We start from the raw sequence: 22,988 nt of genomic DNA, 5'->3' as shown, positions 1-22,988 counted from the left end.
CTGCTACCACCCTGGCTTGCCACTATGTGGACAGGGCCTCAATATAGTGACAGGAATATAAAGCCCCAAAACACCAGCATGGCATCTTGGTCTCTTTGAGCCAGCCTGTCAGGACTAATGTGAGGTCCATCGGAGGGTTCCGTAGAGCTCTCATTTCCTCTCAAACCCTTCCCATACTACATCCCCTGACATCCCCTCCAACAGTCAACAACGGGCTAGTCTAACAAGGTGGGGATGTTTTCACTGCCAAAAGGATCCCAGCGAAAGGATGCAGAGTACCACTGAGAGTCTCATAAAAGCCTCCCAGAGCTGCAGATCCTGTTCATTGATGTCCTCAGTTTCGAGACTGGACAGAGAAGCCATTAAAGGGCTGGGAAGTTTGGGGTCCTTTTTGGTGCGTGTAAAGGAGGGTGGCTGCCAGGGACCCATAAAAAAGACCCCAAAGAAGGTGGTCTGTGGGAGGGGGAGGGTGGTCCATGGGAGAGACAGGATTTAGAAAATGTAGGCCATGCTCAAAAATTATTATTTTCACTTACTGCTTCCTACTTTGTCCCAGACAGTCGCTTTCTGTCCCTTAAGCTCGTTCTCGCCCTTTAGGATGCCGCCCTTGTTGTGACCTTTCCCAACTCTTCACCTCCTCCACTGCCCCCCTCTACCCACATAGTACCCTGTGCCCCACCCAGTTATAGCATGTCCTTAACTCATTCAGAAACAGTTATGAGCATCTACTATGTGCCTGGCATGGAGATGAGCAGATCCAAAGGTGAACAAGACACAGTCCTTTGCCCTCAGGGTACTCACAGTCTAATAGGGAGACAGACTAGTAAAGATATCTTAATGCAGTGTGATTAATGTTTGATGCAGGTGAGTAGAGAAGGTCCAAATAAGACTTGGGATTCAGGGAAGGGAACTTGAACTTAGTCTTGAAAGGTAACAGAAGCAAGCAGTTCTGAGGAGGGCGCTTGTTGCCTCTGGCAGAAGGAAGAGCGTGTTCAAAGGCCCAGACACAGCAAACCACAGGACCCATCGGGGGAATGGCGCTTCGGGAACGCTGGGGTTTGGGGAATACCCAGAGGTTATCGTAGAGAAGTGGGTAGGGATCAAATCAACAAAATATGTGCTCTGGGCTTCCCTGGTGGCGCAGTGGTTGAGAGTCCCCTGCCGATGCAGGGGACACGGGTTCGTGCCCCGGTCCGGGAAGATCCCACATGCCGCGGAGCGGCTGGGCCCATGAGCCATGGCTATTGAGCCTGCGCGTCCGGAGCCTGTGCTCCGCAACGGGAGAGGCCACAACAGTGAGAGACCCGCGTACCGCAAAAAAAAAAAAAAAAAAAAATGTCCTCTGAAATTAATTCTGAAAGCCACAGACAGCGAATGTATAATGTCAATCAGGGGACTGGGGAGTTCAGATAGATAGTTCAGTGAATTTCTTGAAACAGATCCAAGCCAGGTAAGAGGTGTTTAAAATAATTGAGGCCAAAGGTGCTGACAGGCCAGATTCAAGAAATGGCAATAGAGAACACACTGGAGAACTCGAATTGACCAGACTTCATCACTAATTGGATACGGGTAGGAAGGGAAAACTGAACATTTGCCAACTTTCTGATTTGTGGCTTGGAGGATGCAGACAATGTTATGCCCAGTCTCTGAGATGGGAAAGATAGGAAAAGGGGCAAAGTTGTCTGTGAAGACAATGAGTCTGGTGAATAATCCAGGGACCCCCAAATGGAGGTGTTTGGACCTGCTGCTCAGGAAAGAAGCCCGTCTGGGGAAACAGATGTGAAAGTCATTATTCTAACAGTGGTCGGTAAGCCATGGGTTCGTGCCCAGAGAGAGAAGAGCGAAGATTGAAGAGAACTAACGATGTGGTTCCCATCCCCTCACACGTGAACAGGGAGAGCCATGTTCTCTTATGACAATCCAGTGAGATCATATTTTTTTACTCATGGCATAAAGCTCAGAACACAGAAGAATTTCTCTACGTGTGGCTTTCCCTTCTCATAAACCATTTGGTTGACAACACTTTCTTAAGACAGTTCTATAATTTCACTTCTCTTTGCCTGTTGAAATGTTACTTGGATTAACGATCAGTGAGGGCACATGTAGGTGCCCCAGCAGTTTTCTGAAACGGTCTTTTCTGGTGGCTGATGCTCATTTTTGAGTTCTTCAGTTTGATGGTGGGCAAAAATAAGATAATAAATCATGTATCTAATAATTCCACCAACTTGAGTTTACATTATATTCAGATGCCTATAACAACTGTTAATAGGATTTGGGATTGAAATTTTAACATCTGACCTTCCTACCTTGTTATGCTTCAAAGTTATAGAATGAATGGAGCTTCAGATATGATAATAATAACCATCATCATTGCTCTGCCCTTACATGAATCCCCTGGATGTGTCGTTTGGAGAGCTGTCAACATGTTACTAAGAATTCAGGAGAGTGGCACTTACCATGTTGCCCTTGTTTGCACCTTGTTCTTTTTTTTTTTTTTTTTTGTGGTACGCAGGCCTCTCACTGTTGTGGCCTCTCCTGTTGCAGAGCAACAGGCTCCGGACGTGCAGGCTCAGCGGCCATGGCTCATGGGCCCAGCCGCTCCGCGGTATGTGGGATCTTCCCGGACCAGGGTACGACCCCGTGTCCCCTGCATCGGCAGGCAGACTCTCAACCACTGTGCCACCAGGGAAGCCCTGCACCTTGTTCTTATAAATAAGATAAAGAATGTTTCCAGTTTTAGGGAAGAACTGAATCAAACAGTCCCAGAAATTGGTCAAGCTTCTACTGTCAGAAACCCCGGCTACTCTCACCTGCTGTGTCTCCTACCTGTTCCCTTCTGTCACGAGTGGCTTCTCGGGGTGAGTGGTGGAGACCATGGGCATGGCTGCGTCCCCTTCTCCTTCATGCAGCAGTGGAAGGGCATCTTCTTCCGCTGGGTCAACTGACTTCTTCCTATTCCCATGATGCGATCCCCCATCAATCAAGTTCCCAAAGTTACCTGAAGAGCCAGTAGCAAGGGGAGAAGGGCCAGGTGTCAATAAGCAGAATCAGGCTGCTTGGCAGAAAGGATCCAAGTTTATGTCTTCCCAGGGCAGGGAAATAAGCTCTCAGTATGAAGGCAGAGTGATGGGCAGACCAAAGAAATAAGATTAACAATGACACTAAGCCATCATCAACATACATCTTAGGGGTTTTTTGTAAAAATTACTTAAGTTACAAATTAACTGGATTCCATCTCCATTTCCTTCTGCTCCACTGATGGAGAACTTCCCAAATATAAATCAAGACCTTCTCTGTTGGAATGCTCTTTCTTGGAGTGGTTTTCCCAGATGTACATCAGTCCAGGAAGATTGCTGGGAGTTATAATAACAGCACCTATTATATGTGTGGCATGTTGCATGCATTAACTCATTAAACCCTTGCAACAGCTCCAAGAGGAGTTATCATTATCCCCATTTTATAGACGAAGAAACTGAGACCCAGAGAAATTAAGTGAGCCTAGGGTAAGGGAACAGAATTAGTAGTCCAAGTCTGTCTGAATGCAAGGATTATATTCTTAATCCTTTTTTGTAAGTATGAAAATAAATCTATCCCTTACATATTGACACCAGAGTGGACAAGGATTTATTCATTTCTTCCTGAGGTGCAAACCTCCAGCAGAGTGCTACCATCCTCACGTAACACACTAATTCATTTATTTAAGAGGTAGGTGTAAAGTTCATGCCATGTGCCAGGCGCCGTGCTTGTCTGCACTTACCAATAGAAACTTCAAAGCTAATGGGTTTATCTCCAATCCTCCGGTCAATCATGGTAGCTTCAAAAAATGCTCCAAAGAGTAAAAATTCCTCTTGTTTTTCTGGTACAATCTATAGAAAGAAAAAAATACATTAGACAGGGCTCCCTCTTTATTTAGCAGGAGGAAGCTGAATTAGTGATGCCAACCCGGTCCAAGGTAATTTATAGAAACTTGAGTCTTGGTGTCAGCCTGAAATGGCACATAGTTTCCCCTCTAATCAGACTGGCAGAAACCAGGACCTACAAATTGCAAATCCAAATTCAGTCATTTATCTAGAATGATGTAGTCTCCACCTCCTGAGCTTCAACCTTACAATCAAATTTCCTTTTATTTTAAAGGTAAGCTTGGTATACATATCTTTCTAAGAGGTCGATTGTTCAAGGAGCATGTGTAGCTGGGACACCACATGACACAGCATCACATTTCTGAGCGAAGAGGCTGAATGAGCTGGATTTATAGTCTGCTCTTTCTGGTTTTACCCTTGGACTTATTAAACTCAGCAGAAAAAGCAATAGCGTTCATTTAAGGAAATAAAGCTGTTGTGGCTTCATAGATTAAGAGCTCCCTTCAATCAAGAGCCCTGACCTGTATTCCTCTCTCTTTTTTGAGACCCTTCCTTCACACACGAGCCTCCTGTGCTGTTGGCATCAGCAGGAAATGTTTCTATTGACCAGAAAATGTGGGACAGGGTGGGGACCTAGTGCTGGCTCTTAGTCACAGAGCACACACCACTCCCACCTGCCACCACTGTGTCCCTTGGCTGTAAGCCAGCCCCTTATCGTGCCTTCATGGGGCCAAGTTTACTATCTGGGAGGAGGTTAAAAACCACTCAGAGACCAGAAGGGAATGGAGGCCATAGAGCCTGGAAGAGGGACAGCAGGTTCCAAGGCCAGCCAATCCCCTCTTCAAATCCCAACTCTGCTACTTCCTAGCTGTTGACTTTGGGCAAGCCATGTCCATTGCCCGGGTGTCATTTTCCTTGTCTGTGAAATAAACATCATAGTAGGACCCACACAGGGAAGAAATGAGATCATCCATGTGCAATACCTATTATAAAGCCTACTCATATCAATGCTGCAAGTGGCAGTCACCATAAGTATTTCAACTATAATTCATGTCTTAATCCCACCCACCCTTCAAGGTCCAACCCAAATGCCTCTTCTTCTGGAAGCATCCATTGACTCCCTGAGTTAGAAAAATGATGATGGTAATGTTTACAGAACTCTTACTATGTGTCAGATGTGGTATTAAGAATTTTACCTACGTTACCTCATGCAATTCTCATAACTATCCTAGGAGGGGGATCTTTCTATTACACCCATTTAAAGATGAAGACACTGCAATTCCATGAAAGATTAAGGTATCTGTCCAAAGTTACTAAACATGACTAATACTTAGAGAGCACTTACTACGTGCCAGGCTCTAATAAGCACTTTGTTGTATTAATTCATTAAATCCTCACTGTGAGCCGATGAAGTAGAGGTTGTTATTGGAAATAAACCTAAGGAGCTTATGTCACTTGCTCAAAGATTCAAACAGGGAATGTTTGTCCAGAGGCTGGGGCAGTGACCACTGCACCATACTGCCATGTCTTAAACCCAGCTGTCTTACTTGGGAGCCCAACATTTTAATCATTATACTGCACTCACTCCAGGAAATAATAGCACTTTCTCTGTCCCTACTTATCACACTTATCACCTTCCACTTCCTGTATATTTATTTTGTATGTCTTATCTCCCTTTCTATAACCATAAATTTCATGGAGTCAGACTCTATTTTTATTCCTTCCAATGCTGAGGATTTAAAAATGAATACGAAGTTTGACCTAAGGGAGAAAAGCTTTGATGGTGGTGATAGGGTGAGTTTTGAAAGCCAGCAACATGGGATTTCATTTGTCCAGATATGCAATGAGAGTAAGGCTGCAGCAAAGGAGATTAGAGCTGGAGGACCCTGGAGAGCTAAAAAAGAAGATGCTGCAGAAAAGGGATGTTACCATGTTGGTAAGGGCAAACTCTGAGCTGTTGAGACTCTGGGAAAAGGAGGAGCCCAGTGTGGTGGTTTTAAAATATGTCCACAAATTCTTGGAAAATCTTCCCCTTAAAAGGTGAAGGCTAATTTCCGCCCCCCCACCCCTTTCAGCATGGCCTGGACTTGCTGCTCATTTCTAACAATTAGAATGTGGCCTAAATGTCAGGGTGTGACTTCCATGGATTTGGTCATAAAAGACATAGCAGTTTCTGCCTTGCTCTCTCTTGGATCACCCACTCTGGGGGAAGTCATCTTCCATGACGACACTCGAGCAGCCTATGGAAGGGTCCATGTAGTGAGGAACTGAGGCCTCCTGCCCACAGCCATGTGAGTGCGCCATGTTGGAATTAGATCCTACAGCTTGAGTCAAGCCTTCAGATAAGTGCTGCCCCTACCAACATCTAAATGGGAACCTCATGAGAGATTCTGAGCCAGACCCACCAAGCTAAGGTATTCCCAAGTTCCTCACCCACAGAGGAAATAAACATTTGTTTATTTCGTGCTGCTAAAATTGGGGGTAATTTGCTATACAGCAATAGATAACTAATAAACACAGCAAGGAACTGACCACAAACCAGAAAGCCAAGATTAAGAGAGGAGGGAGGAGAAATAAGGGTTTGAATGAAATAAGGGTCTGAATTTTCCCCCTCAGATCACACAATAGCCAAGATGGCCCCCTGGCCTTGTAGAAAAATGGATGCTCTACCCTACATAAGTTCCCAGTCACCCTGGCTTTCTGCTAGACTTTACTTTTTCAGATGACCTCAGCAAAATATCTTGAAGATATTAACTTAGGTTAAAGAAATCTTCAACTAGCCCCTTTCCACTTTGCAACCTCTGTTTAGAAAAGAATGGAACATTCAACAGGGACAGATACAGGGGATATCAGTTTAGGTGGCCACTAAGCTACCCACAATTTTTGGCAAAGTCCAAAAAAAGTCAAGCAGGGTGGAGAGCTCTGAATAACCTTCCCCTGGTGGTGGGAGTAAACCATAGAAACACACTGGTAACCACAGCAACAGCAAAGGTATTGCCTGCTCACCATGGATGTGCTAAGAACTCTGCGGACCATTTTACAACTATTCCCTCATTCACTCCAGGAGGTGCCTACGACAGAGGGACCATTACCACCCCATTCTGTTGATGAGTAAACTGAAACACGGAGGGGTGTTAGTATCAGAGCCATGAATAGGACCAATCCCCAAGATTTCCAACCCTGAGCTACAACCTCTCCCCCGCACTGTTTCTTAAGATTTATTAGCTCCCAGCAGTAAAATTAAGTGGCTCTTCCAAAGCTAAGGTGACCCACATACTAAAAATCCTTCCATCTGTCTAGTCTCTACCAGGAATGGACAGCTCAGGAAGACTGGCCATTACCTCCCTTCCCCATCTAAAATTATTGCCTGGATGACCTGAGAAACCCACTCCCAGAGGTAGAATCATCCAAGCTATAATCTACCCACCAAAACATAAAATTCCTTCGTTTGCAATTACAAAGTACTATTGCTGAACTAAACAATTGGGAGGATATTCATGGTCTGTATTCCTCTTGGAGCCCCAGATCTCTCTACCATAGCACAGAACTGGGCTAAAAAATGCTGCTGTGCATTATGTTGAATCACAAGCAAAGATAACCATTCCTTCCAGCTGTGATTTCCCCACAGCCGTGGGGGGGGGGGCAGGAGAGTAGGTTTCTCACTTTCTTTCATCCCACAGCTTGTCACCCACTCTTCTTCCTCTTCATCCCTCATCCCACATTATCTCACATCCAGAGCGTACGTTAAGCTCACAAAACTAAACAAAATTAGGCCACGGATAGACTTCAGTCCATCAACCCACCACCCACTCCCACCAGCTCCCCCAGAGCACTTTTATTTCTCTTTTACTTTGGTTGCCATGGGAATCCGTATTTGGGGGGGACGCGGATGGAATGTATCACGAGCAGATGGCTGTGATGTGAGCAGGAAGAGGCAGAGGACCAACCCCGGAATACATGAGCCAACACATGTTTTGGAGGGGCAGTGTCACCTCTGCGGGTCTTTGGAAGCCTGTGGCAGGTGCTGTCCCTGCTCTGGGCTCAAATCACAGACGCGGTGGAGCAGCGCTCAGACCTACCTCCAGAGGCGCATCGAAAGGCTCCACCTCGACCTCTGTTGAGTTGGTTTTGTGTGAAGCCTGCTGGGCTTTTCCATCAGTTTTGTCTTTACTTGAGTCTTTGGAAGATTTGGAGTCTTTGTCCTTTGAAGACAGCTTGAGCTCCTTGAGTGCCTTGGAGAATTTAAACTCTTGTGTCCCTCCCGAGAGGATCTCCACAGCAATCTCCACCAAAATTCTGCCCCTGAACGACACGCCTTCTCTGAAACCTTCATTCAATTCCTGGTAGTCTTCCATCAGACTTTGGCTCCTGGGTGAGCCATACAGGTTAATCCAGGCAGGTCCGAATGTGGGTAGAAAGCCTGTAAAGATACCAAGCTTCAGTCACCTAGTTATGCTTTCAAGCTGTGGCTATTTTTTGCTTTATGAAAATTGTGCACATTCATTTAGAAATGTAAAATATAAAGAAAAGACAAGAGAAAATATTTACAGAATATCCTGTCACGGGGAGTTCCCTCGTTGCCTAGTGGTTAGGATTCTTGGCTTTCACTGCCATGGCCCAGGTTCAATCTCTGGCTGGGAAACTGAGATCCCGCAAGTTTTTGGCATGGCCAAAAAACAAAACAAAACAAAAAAGAATATCTCGGACTTCCCTGGTGGCACAGTGGTTTGATCCCTGGTCTGGGAAGATCCCACATGCCGCGGAGCAACTAAGCCCGTGTGCCACAACTACTGAGCCTGTGCTCTAGAGCCCGTGAGCCACAGCTACTGAGCCCTCATGCCACAACCACTGAAGCCCACGTGCCTGAACTACTGAAGCCTGCTCACCTAGAGCCAGTGCTCCGCAACAAGAGAAAGCACCGCAATGAGAAGCCTGCACACCGCAACGAAGAGTAGCCCTCGCTTGCCTCAACTAGAGAAAGCCCGTGCGCAGCAACCCAACGCAGCCCAAAATTAATTAATTAATTAATTAAAAAAAAAAAGAATATCCCATCACCAAAAGCCACAACCACAACCACCATTTTGCTACAATCCTTTCTAGTCTTTCTTCCATGCATATCTACGCTTGTCCACAATTGTAGTAAGACTGAATGCCAACTTGCTTCCTCATCTGTTCACTCATTGATCAAACATTTATTGACTCCTAACATGTGCCAGGCATCATGGCAGACACAAAACACAGAGCCCAGTAGAGAATAAAGCAGATACAAACATTAAACAAATAAATATTCACATCACATTACAAATGCTATGAAGGAGACGTATCTTGGGCAGCAAGGACACAAAACAGGTTGGTGTGGCGTGGAGAGAGGAGTTAGGCAGAGAGAGAGGAGACAGAGTTCTGGGCAGAGGGAAGAGCACATGGCAGTTGGAAAGGGGCTTGGAGATAGAAGGAACTGGAAGAGAAAGCCAATGTGGCTGGAGTCCAGAGAGTGAGCGGGTGAGAAGAGTTTGGAGAGGTGAGCGGGTCTCGGGAGGCTTGACAAGGATTTTGGACTGTATCCTAGAAATTATGGGAATATTTTAGAGGGGTTTAAGCAAAGATGTGACCTAACCGGTTGTGTGTTTTTAAGATCACCCTGGTTACTATGTGATGGGTTCTAAGGACAGATGTGGGCCGCTATATGTAAAATGGGTAACCAACAAGGACCTACTGTACAGCACAGGGAACTCTGCTCAATGTTATGTAACAACCTAAATGGGAAAAGAATTTGAAAAAGAGTAGGTACATGTATATGTATAACTGAATCACTTTGTAGTACACCTGAAACTAACCCAACATTGTTAATTAACTATACTCTGATATAAAATAAAAAGTTAGAAAACAACTAAATAAAGTGCTAGGGCAAGTCCCGAATCAGCTATCTTCAAAGGTGGAAACAGAAGTCCATGCTGGTTTGATTTTGTTTTGTTTTCTGTTTTGTTTTGCATTCGTTAGTTTCCTGTTTTAGTACCATGTTTTTGTCAAGACTTTAGCTTTTCCCCTAAAATAGAAATAAGTAAATAAATAAATAAAAATTTAAAAACAAAGAATGGATGTGGGCACAGTGGTTCAAGCACTACTTCTCCATAAAAACTCAAGACGTGGGCTTCCCTGGTGGCGCAGTGGTTAAGAATCCACCTGCCAATGCAGGGGACACAGGTTCGAGCCCTGGTCCGGGAAGATCCCACATGCCGCGGGGCAACTAAGCCCGTGCACCACAACTACTGAGCCTGCGCTCTAGAGCCCGCGAGCCACAACTACTGAAGCCCCTGCGCCTAGAGCCCGAGCTTGGCAACAAGAGAAGCCACCGCAACGAGAAGCCTGCGCACTGCAACGAAGAGTAGCCCCTGCTCACCACAACTAGACAAACCCTGCGCACAGCAACGAAGACCCAACACAGCCATAAATAAATAAAATAAATAAATTTTTTAAAAATTTATATTAAAAAAAAAAACTGAAGACACGGGTGGCTTGGACCAGGGTGACGGTAGTGGAGATTGAGAGAAGTAAATATTCTGAGATATGTTCTAAATGTAGAACTGAAAAGACCTACTAATCTTAACTTACTCTTAGCATAAGTAGTTTCCCTTCTTAATACAGAGCATCTGGGAAAATATACAGTGTCTATGCAAACATCTCTTTGACAACAGAATATTCCATTTTGACAGGCAGTATATAGCATGGTGGTCCTGAGCTTGACTGCCTGGGTTCAAATCTCAACTCTCAGGTCTGCCATTTTCAAGCTGTGGAAGTTTTTTAACTTCCCAATGCCACGGTTTCCTCAATTGTAAAATGGGGGTGCTAATAGTACCTATCTCACCTATCAAGATTAAAAGAGATAATATTAAGTGCTTCACACAAGTCTTTAAGAGATGTCTAGAATGTTAGCCATTACTATATATCATAATTTGCTTAACAATCCCCTCGCTTTTTGACGAGGAAAAGTTTCCATATGCTTTAGTGTTATCAATAGTTTTATGCCTGAAAACTTCCTCTCTCCATTCCCCCCCGTCCCCCTCCCATGGCCCCCGATGTCTACTTTTTAAACCATTGTTATACATCTCCCTGAACCCATCAAGATGTTTCTGAAAAGTTGTGGGTAACGTGTTTGGTTTTTTTTTAATTTATGTATTTTTGGCTGCGTTGGTTCTTCGTTGCTGTGCATGGGCTTCTCATTGCGGTGGCTTCTCTTGTGGCGGAGCATGGGCTCTAGGTGCGTGGGCTTCAGCAGTTGCAGCACGCAGGCTCAGCAGTTGTGGCTCACGGGCTTAGCTGCTCTGAGACATGTGAATCTACCCGGAACAGGGCTCGAACCCGTGTCCCCTGCATTGGCAGGTGGATACTTAACCACTGCGCCACCAGGGAAGTCTGTGGGTAACATGTTTATGTCTGGTTGAGAAATCCTGTAGGTGGACAGAGTGTGCTTTCTGCAGAAAGAAATCCTGTGGCAAATCCTCCCACATCATGAATATTTAAACAGTAGATATTTATCAAGGCCTTTCTATGGTGTCACCCTGTGCAGGGCATAAAAACGTGTAAATCTCATTCTCTGCTTAAGCCACGCCTTCAGTATAATGTGTATGTGTGTGTGTGTATATATATACACACATACACACACACAAACATACACACATATACACAAATATATACATTGGTCAATGCAAATTTGTAGTGCAGAGGAAGACTGCATTGGGATTTAAAAAAGGGAAGGTAGATTGGGGTATTTAGAGAATTAACAGGTATTAATTTAGGTTTTATAAATAAAGAGCTTTATCTTGGGTGAAGACTCCTTTGCCTGACTCTGTGGATTAGCTGGGACTCTCCATTCTTGCCCTGGCTCTCTGAGTGCAGTCAGCAGGACCTCCCTGAAATACTCATGCTCTTGAGTTCCCATTGTGAGTTGAGGGCACCATATTTTTTGGACCATTTAAACACGTAAAAACCGGGACTTCCCTGATGGCACAGGAGTTAAGAATCTGCCTGCCAATGCAGGAGACACAGGTTCGAGCCCTGGTCTGGGAACATCCCACACGCCGTGGAGCAAGTAAGCCTGTGTGCCACAACTACAGAGCCTGCGCTCTAGAGCCCGCAAACCACAGCTACTGAGCCCACGTGTGACAATTACTGAAACCCGCACGTCTAGAGCCCGCGCTCCGCAGCAAGAGAAGCCACCGCAACGAGAGGCCCTCACACTGCAACGAAGAGTAGCCTCTGCTCGCCGCAACCAGAGGAAGCCCACACGCAGCAACAAAGACCCAACGCAGCCAAAAGTAAAAATAAATAATTAATTAATTTTTAAAAATAAATAAATAGACACGTAAAAACCATTCTTAGCTTGTGAGCCATACAAAAATACGTGGTAGTCCAGATGTGGTCCATGGATCACAGTTTGCCAACCTCTTATCTAATCTAAACTCTTCATTTTTCAATTAAGAAACCTAAGGCCCAGAGAGAGGGAGTGACTTCCTCAAGGACACACAGCAATGTTCCTGGAAGACATGGGACAGGGAACAAGCCTCGTGGTTCCCAGAGTCTGGCTCTGTTCACCACCCTGAACCAACCCAAGCCACAGACCACACAGAGGATGGAAGGTGCCTAAGACATTGCCTGCTCCAACCCTCTCTTTCTGAAGATGAAGGCTCTAAATCAATCATTTGGAGACCCAATCTCCAAGTCAGACACATGTGGCCTTACCTTTATCTCCATCCTGTTCATTGGAAATTTTCTTCAGGTCGATGAAATGCGTTGCCAGCACCGTATCACTCACGCTGCCTTCATCCCATACCTGGATTTTCACCCTCCGACACAAGGGAGGGAACATTTCCTTGAAGACCACCTGTTCGTGCCACACAGGATCGGCGCAGTTCTTCTGCACCGTGGTTCGCCCCTAAAAACAAAGCCAGGAAAATGTGAGCCATGGAAGGAAGTGAAAGGGGCCCTTGACCGACTAAAGAAAACTTCACACCAGCTGGAAATACAAAGTGAGTTGTCAAAAATAATGAACCTGATTCCACCGACACCCAAGAAAATCAGTTACACCCCATGAACATTACTGATGTTCTATTCTGTGCCAGACACTGTGCTGGGCATCTGGGACAAAGGTGAGTTGTCACAGGTCCTGCCCTCAGGAAGTTCTCATCATCCACTGGGTTGGGGTGAACTTGACACCTGTGTATGAAGGAGTGCCATACATCTCCAGGATTGCAGCAGATACAGTTAGAGCCTGACTTCATGTTTTATAAAAGTTGGACCTGGTGCAAATCCCTTCCCTAGTCTGGACCTCAGTTTCCTCGTCATACAATGGAGGTGGTGTTCTATATGGGGGTTATATATGTCCTATATATGCCAATGGGGTCCAAGATAGAAATAGTCCAAGATTCACCCTGCCAACGGGAGGGGCCGGGTGGAGACAACATGTGTGTCAGCTGAAGCTTCCAAGTCCAGCCAACCAGGATTAAGCTCTGACCATGTGCCCAGGCCCTAGCACTTCCAATGGCTCTTGAGCAGGGAACAGCTGGGAACAGGGATGTCCAGGCTTACACAGGACAAGGACTAGCTGGGTAGATTGTAGAGCAGATTGAAAGGGAGGTGGTAATCCTCTGGGGGCTGGGGACTGGGCAACAGCTCAGAGAAGCAGCCAGAGGTGAGGAAGGAGGCCTGCCTGCCTGGGTGCTGCACTGTGGTCTTCCCCTCACTTCTCTCCACGAGCTCCAGTGGTGAGGGAGTGGGTGGCCCTCCACTACTTTCCTGCCATGCGATGTATAACGTTTTTGTGACAAGCTTCCTCTCTCTGGGCGCTTCCTAATTTTGATTTTAACTTAATGTCATTTGACCAGCAGTGTCCTGGGTAAAGAGCAAGATTCCAGTCCAGGCCTGCCAGGATTGGTGATGACCCTTCCTCACCGTCTGTCCAGCAAAGGAGACCTCCACAAAGGGATCCACGAGGTCCTTACTGTCTCTCGCAAAGGCTTTGGTGATGTTCGCCATGATGCTGGAGTTCATTTTGGGCAGCCCTTCAGCTCTGTAGAGTCTCACGTAGAATCTGGCCCAGGGTCTCTCTGATGGAAACCCTTGTGGGATCAAAAGGTTCCTTGGGGGGGGACAAAAATAAGACATAAAAAAGCTTTCTCACTTGAAAGAGTAGAGAGAAAAGGTAGAGGCAATTTGGAGGCAGAAAGAAGAATTCTGATACAGGAGAAAAATCTGAAAAGATAGGAGTCATCGCTGATATGAGTTTTCTTTCTAGTGTAGATGACAGCACAGAGTATGAGGAGAGTGAACGCAGTACTCCAATAAAAATTAATTTAAAAAAATAGAGTGAATGCAAACTCGTTCAGGTCCTGGAATTAAAGAATAAACACTTAGAAGAGGCGCATAAAGTCTTCCCATTTTACAAGCTAGTGGCTGAAATTATTCTTCCTTCAAAGAAAAATCAACTAAATTCAGATCAATAGGATAGGCTCAAGAATAGCTTATCTATTATGGGTTATTATAGGAAGGCAGGCTGTTCTTGTCCTAGAAGCTGACCTCCCAAAGGATAGTGACGCCTTTGATAAGACACATCGTTGTGCCTCTGACAAAGCAGAATCCCCACTGGACAGGCCTTGAACTTGGAAGTTCTCATGAACCCGTAAGGAAAGGGAGAAGAAAGAGACATGGAAACTGGGACATATCATTTCTCTTGCATGGTCCTCAATGGACCTGTCTCACTTTTCTATTTGCTCCTTGGCATCAGAGGTTTTGGGATTGCGCGTTAAGACATCTCCTTTCCCAGTCACGCTGATGTCACACTTCAGGTACCCCTTCGTGCCAGTCCTGATGTTGCCGGGGTCCATTAGCAGGGCCCACTTGTCGGAGAACTGATGACCTGCAAAAAGTCCTGACAGCTCAGATATCCTGCACTGATGCACCCCGACGCTCCATCCAGTTCTCTTCCAACCCGAAGCCTCCCCACCGTCTACTCCCCAGGAGGGGCCAGCTCAGCACAGTTATTTCCAAGTCTTGTGCTGCCTCTCTCTCCTCCTTTCCTTCCTCTCCTCTCTTCCTACCCACTTCTCCATCTTTTTCTCCAAACTGCCACAGGGAGTTGGGAAGCCTTCAACGCAGTGGAAATTGCCTGTACAGGAGTCTAGATTTGACCGGAGAGGAGGACATTAATGCAGTGTAGAAGCCACACATGATTTCACAGGCCATAAACGCTGCTCAGGGATCTTTTTGTTTGACTTACACGGTGAGCCCAAACTTCAAAACTCTTACAAAATCTAGACTTCAGGCTTACCTTCTTAAAAACTGTTAGATCTGGCCACACGGAGCCCACATTTCCACACGACTGTAGGTGGTAAGGAGTTGAGTAGATGCTACTCCTTCCACAGGGGTTGTGAGCCCTGCCCCCCATTTCTCATAGCCTGTGTCACCCCTGACTGCATTAAACCCAGCCCACTGCACTCAGCGATGCTCACTGCCTGGCCCCCTTGGGGTCATGTGAGTTGGAATCACTGTTGAAGAGAAGGGGCCTTTCATGAGAAGATCTATGTGTGTTGTTGGTTCTGTTACTTATTAGCTCTTGACCTTGGACAAACTACCTAGCTCCTCTGACAAATCAGGGATAATAATAATAATTACAGCAAGCCCACAGATGGCATGTCACAGTCATTATTCTGTGCTAGATCCTATAAAGTGCTTATGTATACATTCTTATGCATATATTCACTTACGTATATATTCACTGAATCCTCCAACAACCCTATAAGGAGGTGCTATTTTATCCCCATTTTTACAGATAAGGAAACGGCAGCACAGAGAAGTCAAGTTATTAACCCAAGGTTGCACAGCTAGGAAAGAGCAGAGTGGAATGTGAAGCCAGGCAATCTGGCCCCAGAGTCCATATTCTTAACTTCTACACCCTTCCAACTTTCCTTCTTGTGTCTCACAGCAGTAAATTAGACAGAATTTATGAAAAAAAAATTTTTAAGCTGCTCGGATGTATGAACATATAAGATATTTGCATCATTAGATTGTGAACTTAGAATAAAAGAGCCACATGTCTTGCTCCACTTTGTAAAACTGGTGCTCAGTGTTATTGAATAAATGGATACATGGAAGAACACACAAACTAACTGACCTTCAGGTGTCACAGTAAGAGAAGAGTAACAGAGAGAGATTGGGAGGCAATGCTTTCTCACCAGGTTGGTTGTACACGGTCCCCAGGTCCACTTGGAAGGAGCCGATCAGTACACCTCCTATCAGCTTGTGGTGAAAGACCTGGGGAGAGATGGAGCGGTGAGTCTGACAACACTAGATTTCTCCTTGGAGATAAATCTGTGAAATGGGTTCATGACAAGCCCATTCAAAGAGGATTCTAGACCTTGAACCTTGTCTGGCCTTCACACTTATCTGGAGCACAGTGACATTTGGTTATCAAACCTCAGGGCTGGCTGTACAGGGCGTCCAAAGTATTGCAGCTGTATCTCATCTCCTAGCAGGATTTTAGCTAATTTTCTATTGAAGGACATGTATCAAATCTCACTGCCTAAAACGTGTTTTTTTGCTTGTTTGTCTGTTTGTTTGTTTGTAGCCAAAATGAACTCTAGGGCAGCCCACTCTTCAAACCCATCTCTGCCTTTTGAAATGCTATCCAGCTTTAAATGCCTAGAGCAAATGCTGCCTCCTCCAAGCAGCCCTCCCTGATCCTCCGCAGATGAAAGTATTCCCTTTCTCTCCTAAAATCCCACAACACTTTGCTTACCACTTTCTCAGAGAACTCATCCTTATTGCCTGGAGAAGTTTGGGACACGTACAATAGTCAGAACAAAGGAGGCTGTCATCCTCAATACTTTGATTAGAAGTCAACACAGTGCCTGGCTGGTTAGAGCAGCACATTTTTATGTTAATGCTATTAAGATTAGGAAGTTCTAAAGGAAGCTGGCAGAGCTGGGCCTGAGTCCAGAAGTCACACTGCATGAAAAACTGCTGAAGAATCAGGAGTAGTTTAACTTTTTTTTTTTTTTTTTTTTTTGCGGCACGCGGGCCTCTCACTGTTGTGGCCTCTCCCGTTGCGGAGCACAGGCTCCAGACGCACAGGCTCAGCGGCCATGGCTCACGGGCCCAGCCGTTCCACGGCATGTGGGATCTTCCCGGACCGGGGCATGGATCCGTGTCCCCTGCATCGGCAGGCGGATTCTCAACCACTGAGCCACCAGGGAAGCCCCCAGTGGTTTAACTTTTAACCCAGAAAAGAGAAAACTGAGAGTGTGGAAGAAAAGCAATGGTAACTCAAGTGTCTTTAACACTTGAAAATACTGCCATCTAGAAGAGGGAGGAGGATCCCTGTGTGGTTCCCAAGCTACAGGAAGAGAGATTTCAGCTCACTATAAAGGCACTTTTTATAACAGAACTTCCCAGCAATGGAATGGGCTACTCTAGGAGTAGTGACCTCCCCATCTCTGGATATAATCAAGTAGTGCCCAAGAACCCCATGTCATGTGTCATGGAGGTGGTGGAGAGGGATTCCTACGCCAGCTGGAAGTTGGACTAGATGGTCTCTGAGGCTTCCTTCTAACTGTAAAATTCTATGAGTTCCTTGATTCAAGTACAGTTTCCTACCTTCTTCTACCTACCACATGGCCTTGTTCGTAATAAACACTCAATAAACATTCAGTGAGTTAATGAGTGATTGACTAATTGAATGATGGATGAGTGAGAGACTTTTGTAGCTTCTGAACAGATCCTTTTGAAAGAGGCAGTAAGAAACAATACATTCAATTGATTTCAAAAAATGAAGAAAATGAGAGCCCTTCCCAGCTCCCTTCCCACTCTTCCTCCCTTGTCCAGAGTTTGCAAGGGTGTTAGAGAACAAAGGGGAAGTAAGGACAGTTTGGCTTCAGTTGAGGAGCTATTTAAATCCACAGGCACAAAACTCACCTCAAACCCCTCATGCTTAGAGCTGCTACTGCAGCTTCCCAAAGCCCTCAGCAGGAACACGAGCCTAGGGCTTCCCTGGTGGCGCAGTGGTTGGGGGTCCGCCTGCCGATACAGGGGACACAGGTTTGTGCCCCGGTCCGGGAAGATCCCACGTGCCGCGGAGCGGCTGGGCCCGTGAGCCATGGCCGCTGAGCCTGTGCGTCCGGAGCCTGTGCTCCGCAACGGGAGAGGTCACAACAGTGAGAGGCCCGCAAACCGCAAAAAAAAAAAAAAAAAAAAACAGAAAAACATGAGCCTAACTCAAGCTCTCTTCTCAGATCAAAGGCATCTTGGTCCCTATGGGCATAATGAGCCAGAGCCCCAGATGGATCTTTAAATAACAGGAGGCCTCCTCACATCATCCACCCTGTGTGAGCACCAGGCAATGCTGGTGTGGTCAAGCATTAGGTTACAAGAACAAGGGCATCTCACACACAGAGAGAAGGGGGCCCTGCATGCCTGGGGCCACTGTCAAGGGAAGACGGTCTTTGGCACCACCAGGGTCTGCTACAGCCTGGCTGTCCCAACAGCATTTGCTTACAGCACTGGCCCCCTTCTCCCACATGGAATTTTTTCTGGACATGTTAACTTTTGGTTCATGGACTAACAGAAAACTTATATTAAACACTCCCTTTTCAAGGGTAGTTTTCCCTTTAAAATCTTCAGTCTCTATCCCCAAGTGTCTTTTAGGGAGACCAAAGTATTCTTTTCTTCCAAGTGAGACGAGCAGAGATAGGCAATACCAGCTTTGATCCTCTGCTAAAAATCCACTTGCCCCGCAGAGAGTCATGACCCTTGTCTATGATGCCATATAAAACCTAGCTATTGGACTTCCCTGGTGGCGCAGTGGTTAAGAATCCTCCTGCCAATGCAGGGGGCGTGGGTTCCATCCCTGGTCCAGGAAGATCCCACATGCCACGGAGCAGCTAATCCCATACTCCACAGCTACTGAGCCTGTGCTCCAGAGCCTGCCAGCCACAACTACTGAGCCCACGTGCCACAACTACTGAAGCACACACACCTAGAGCCTGTGCTCCGCAGCAAGAGAAGCCACCACAATGAGAAGCCCCTCACCTCAACGAAGGGTAGCCCCCCCTTGCTGCAACTAGAGAAAGCCCACACGCAGCAACAAAGACCCAACGCAGCCAAAAATTAATTAATTTAAAAAAACCTAGCTATTAACTATTCATCTGCACTCTAGACAGTCCCCTAGGTGCCTGTTATAAAGCCGATCCCACAAACAGGTGGTTGCCTGAGTGATGCAATGAGACATCCTGGAAAACGCCCCACGTCCTGAAATATCTTCTCACCACCTGTCTTCACGCCTGAAATTCACGTGTGAAGAATGTTTGGCTCCTATTGACTTTTCATTACTCAAGAGTCACATTCTTCAAGTGCCCCCGGGAAAGAGAATATCACGATTCCACTATTACCTAAGCCTTAATGTACGACTTATATATAATATGCATATATATAATGTAATGTAATGTAATATAGTATAATTTATATAACAGAGATTGACTGGGTGATAATGACAGGCAAGGAAGTCTTCAAGACAAGTTTTGCCATCTTCATAACTCTGATCAGGGTTGGTGTCACTGTTCAAAACCTTTCCTCATTCTCCACACATCTTACGTTGTCACATAAAGTAGGAATTCTGTTCTTTCAGAATTTATTGGGAAGAGAGCACCTACCCTTCAAGCCCCCTGCCCATCCCCACCACTTTAAGGCATACACACCCCCACTGTGCTCTTCATGGGAGAAGCAGAGATTTCTCAGTCTGGTGAGATGGATGCAATGAGCCATCCACACAGCTCTCTGTTCCTTTACTGAGTGGTGTGATGTGAAGTTGGCAGTGATCCCGGTTGGCCTGCCCTACCCTCATTTGGACTAATACGGCTTCAACACGGGCACTCTCCTTCTCATTCCTGCCCTCTACATGGTGGGCCAACCTAGTAAGGCACCTGTGTGGACCAGGAAGCTCTCTCCATCTCTACTCCTCAGACTTGATCTGTGGAGACAGGAAATCGCCCGGCAGGGCTGCGGAAGGCTCTCTGTAGCCGACCCAACTCCCCTGTGGGCAGGTCCTGCTGTTTACACTCCGAGGCAACTATTAAGACTCCAAATGGCAACCACTTGCTGCAAATCACATTTTCCGACTCAGCATTATTGATATATTGGGTTGCTTCCTGCTTCTTTTTCCTATTTCTCTATTTATTACCAAATAGGAGGGGAATGGAGGGTGTGACTAACTATTATTAGCATGGCTATCACCCCAAGAGAGAAATACTAACATTTGCTTGATAAAAAGAAAGAAATCAACTCAAAATGGCAATCTATTAAGATGTCATTTATACTTCACGTATATATTTCACATTCCCACATTAGTCAGCTACACAATGGCTTGATGGTAGCTTACAACTTGCTTCCAGCAAGTATAGAACCTTTCTTGAGTCTGTTTTCCTTCCCAGATGCCTCTGCACTGATTATTTCAAGTTCTATTCTGTTGGTTTTAAACTCAACAACCCACACTCACACTCCTGAATCTATTCATCCGTAAACAGACTGAGCTGCCCTAGAGAGTTCCCAAAGCCTAGAATCTCTTCCACCTCCCCTCACCCCCACCAGCAATGATATACTTACTGAGATTTTGATGATCTTGTCAAAAAGATGCAATTGGGGCCCAACGAAGTCGAAGACAAAGTACTGGAAAACATAAAGTTCATTCTGCCCATAAATTCCTGGCTTGCATGTAAGAACTCTGTTCCTGGAATAGATTTAGATCTGCATTTTTCTAACAAATTGCTGCAAGGTTCTCAATGACAGAACTGTGTCACCAACTGATCGGCCCAGCCCTACTGAAAGTCATTTAATCTGTTTTCAATTGTTTTCAAGTAGAAAAACAAAGACTATCACCAATTACATCTTTACACAACACATTTTTAAGTTTTCCTCTAAAATGGACATGAGAATTGGAATTGTTGGGTCATGGCTCGTGTGTCTGTAAACTTTTAGTAGCTAGCATAAAATTTTTTTCCAAAGGAGCTAAGCCATTTTACGTTCCCACTGGCAGCATATGAAAATAGCCATTCCCTTGCCGACCCTTGAATTTTCAATTCTTTTACATTTATGTATCTATCTACCTATCTATCTATTTATTTGTTGCCTATATATAATGATGAGTGAAAGTATATCACAGTGTGGTTTTAATTTGGAGTGAACTTGATTAAAATTTGATTTTCTCAGGATTTTTCAGCTTCAAACGTCCCTGTGAAATTCCCAAGATTGACCAGGGAAAGAATGAAAAGAAGTTATGGGTAAGGGAGATTTCTAATTTGAGGAAAGCAATTGAATTCTACAGTTGAAGAAAATATATAGACTGCTCTCCATATTCTACAGTTAAAAAGACTGAAGATGAAAGAATTTAAAAGACATGCCTGGAGTCATATAGCTAGTTATTGCTGGGCTGGGGACCAAAGCTGAGTTCTCCTGAAGTTACTATAAAAGGAATTCAAGTGCTAGACGTTTCACCATTGGAACTTTATTGAGTGCCTCCCAAATGTGAGGTAGGAGGCTCCTCATGTAGAAAACTGGTGTAGTGCTTTGCTGTGGGTTGTGTGTTTTGAGGACTGATGGGGTTGGGAGAGGCCAGTAGGAAGTTGTTTCATGGATTGTTTTGTGTTTGAGCTGCAAGATGGAGGTATGACACAAGGACATTAGAGACAAAAATGACAGCAGTAGGAAAGGGAGAAGTGACCACTAACAGCCTGCCGTTAAAGGCAACACAGAAAAATCAAAACGTGAAAGCTGAAAGATGTCATCATATACCATAATAAGAGATGTTCAAAATGGCCATCTTTCAATATCAATGAAAAGTTACGTTATGTTCAGTGTCTCCTGTTTAAGAGAACAGGAAACTATGTATAACATTTCAGGAAGTTTTTCATATACATGTTTAAAGTTTTTAAGAGCTTCGGTGTTCAGAATTTCTTTTATGTCCAAAACACTTGCATGAAGTTCTTCATTCTCTGGTGTATGAGATGCTGGGGGTTCCTTTGGATCAATAAATTAGTTCTAATGTTTATTGCCTTCCACTGAGTTTCACATACAGTATTTCAGATTTAGCTGCCTCATATATGTTCCCTGGACCTCTGAACCCACACACATTTTTCTAGCTGGGAAATATTCCCCAGCCTCTACTAACTGGTTCCTTCAACATCTGATGATCTTTGGGCTTGAAAAATTAGAGTCCAAATCTGTAACAAAGATTTTAAATTCCACTTCTTTGTTTTTTACTTGATTTCCCAATGATTACACTTAGCCTAATTGAATGTCATTTAGATCCAGGACTTGTATGCACAAAGCAAACATTAATAAAATCGTCAACAAATCTGTAGAGCTTTGCAGTTTTAATGCATTTTCATGCACGTTATTTCATATCGCATTCAGGCCGAAAGATGTTATGGAGCTGAGGCGTAGAACAGAAAGGAGAAAACTGTCACTTAAACACATCGTAAAAGTCTCAGAGGCAAGAAAGATAAAGAGGAAAGGAGTTAACAGCTCAAATGTGATTTGGGAATTTTCTATATATATTATTATGCATACTCTCTCTGCCTGCCTTTTCAATTACCACTCTCATTAAAATATTAATTAAGAGTTTACTGCATTTTTGGACAATTCATGGTGTTGAAGTGCCTAGGGGGGAATGAGTGCTCTCGCACACTGTTAGCTGGAGTACAGATTGTTACCTTTTTGGAGGGCAGTGTGGTCATATCAAATTTTAAATGCATATACTCTTCACCCTAGTTATGCCATTTAAATATCATTATAAGTAGTACCAAAGGCTGAAAAAAATTTTAGTATCCATCAATGAGAGATTGGTTTAGTAAATTATAATATATCAATGCAATGGAAAACTCTACAGCAAAGAAGGGAAAATGAGATTGAACTATATGTCTTTTATATATATATATGTATATATATATAAATTTATTTATTTACTTTTTTTTTTTTTTTGGCTGTGTTGGGTCTTTGTTGCTGCACGGGGGCTTTCTCTAGTTGCAGCGAGTGGGGGCTACTCTTCGTTGCGGTGCATGGGCTTTTCATTGTGGTGGCTTCTCTTATTGT

At 44.8% G+C, this 22,988-nt stretch overlaps 1 protein-coding gene across 1 annotated transcript in view; it reads right to left on the bottom strand.

Moving 5' to 3' along the window:
• Positions 1-22,988, bottom strand: part of FER1L6 (fer-1 like family member 6) — a 179,428-nt gene that overhangs the window by 93,783 nt on the left and 62,657 nt on the right. Inside the window, exons 6-13 of the mRNA XM_032610333.1 lie at positions 20,505-20,567; positions 16,085-16,163; positions 14,613-14,769; positions 13,806-13,992; positions 12,597-12,789; positions 7,940-8,280; positions 3,758-3,866; positions 2,827-2,998 (exon numbers count right to left, since the gene is read on the bottom strand). Of these exons, the coding sequence (XP_032466224.1) occupies positions 2,827-2,998; positions 3,758-3,866; positions 7,940-8,280; positions 12,597-12,789; positions 13,806-13,992; positions 14,613-14,769; positions 16,085-16,163; positions 20,505-20,567 (1,301 nt within the window). The remainder of the gene's footprint in view (positions 1-2,826; positions 2,999-3,757; positions 3,867-7,939; positions 8,281-12,596; positions 12,790-13,805; positions 13,993-14,612; positions 14,770-16,084; positions 16,164-20,504; positions 20,568-22,988) is intronic.

Source organism: Phocoena sinus, chromosome 17, assembly GCF_008692025.1.
Source record: "Phocoena sinus isolate mPhoSin1 chromosome 17, mPhoSin1.pri, whole genome shotgun sequence".
In the NCBI taxonomy this organism is placed as follows: Eukaryota; Metazoa; Chordata; class Mammalia; order Artiodactyla; family Phocoenidae; genus Phocoena; species Phocoena sinus.
The sequence above is the reverse complement of the archived record's forward strand: the minus strand, read 5'-3'. Positions and strand labels throughout refer to the sequence as shown.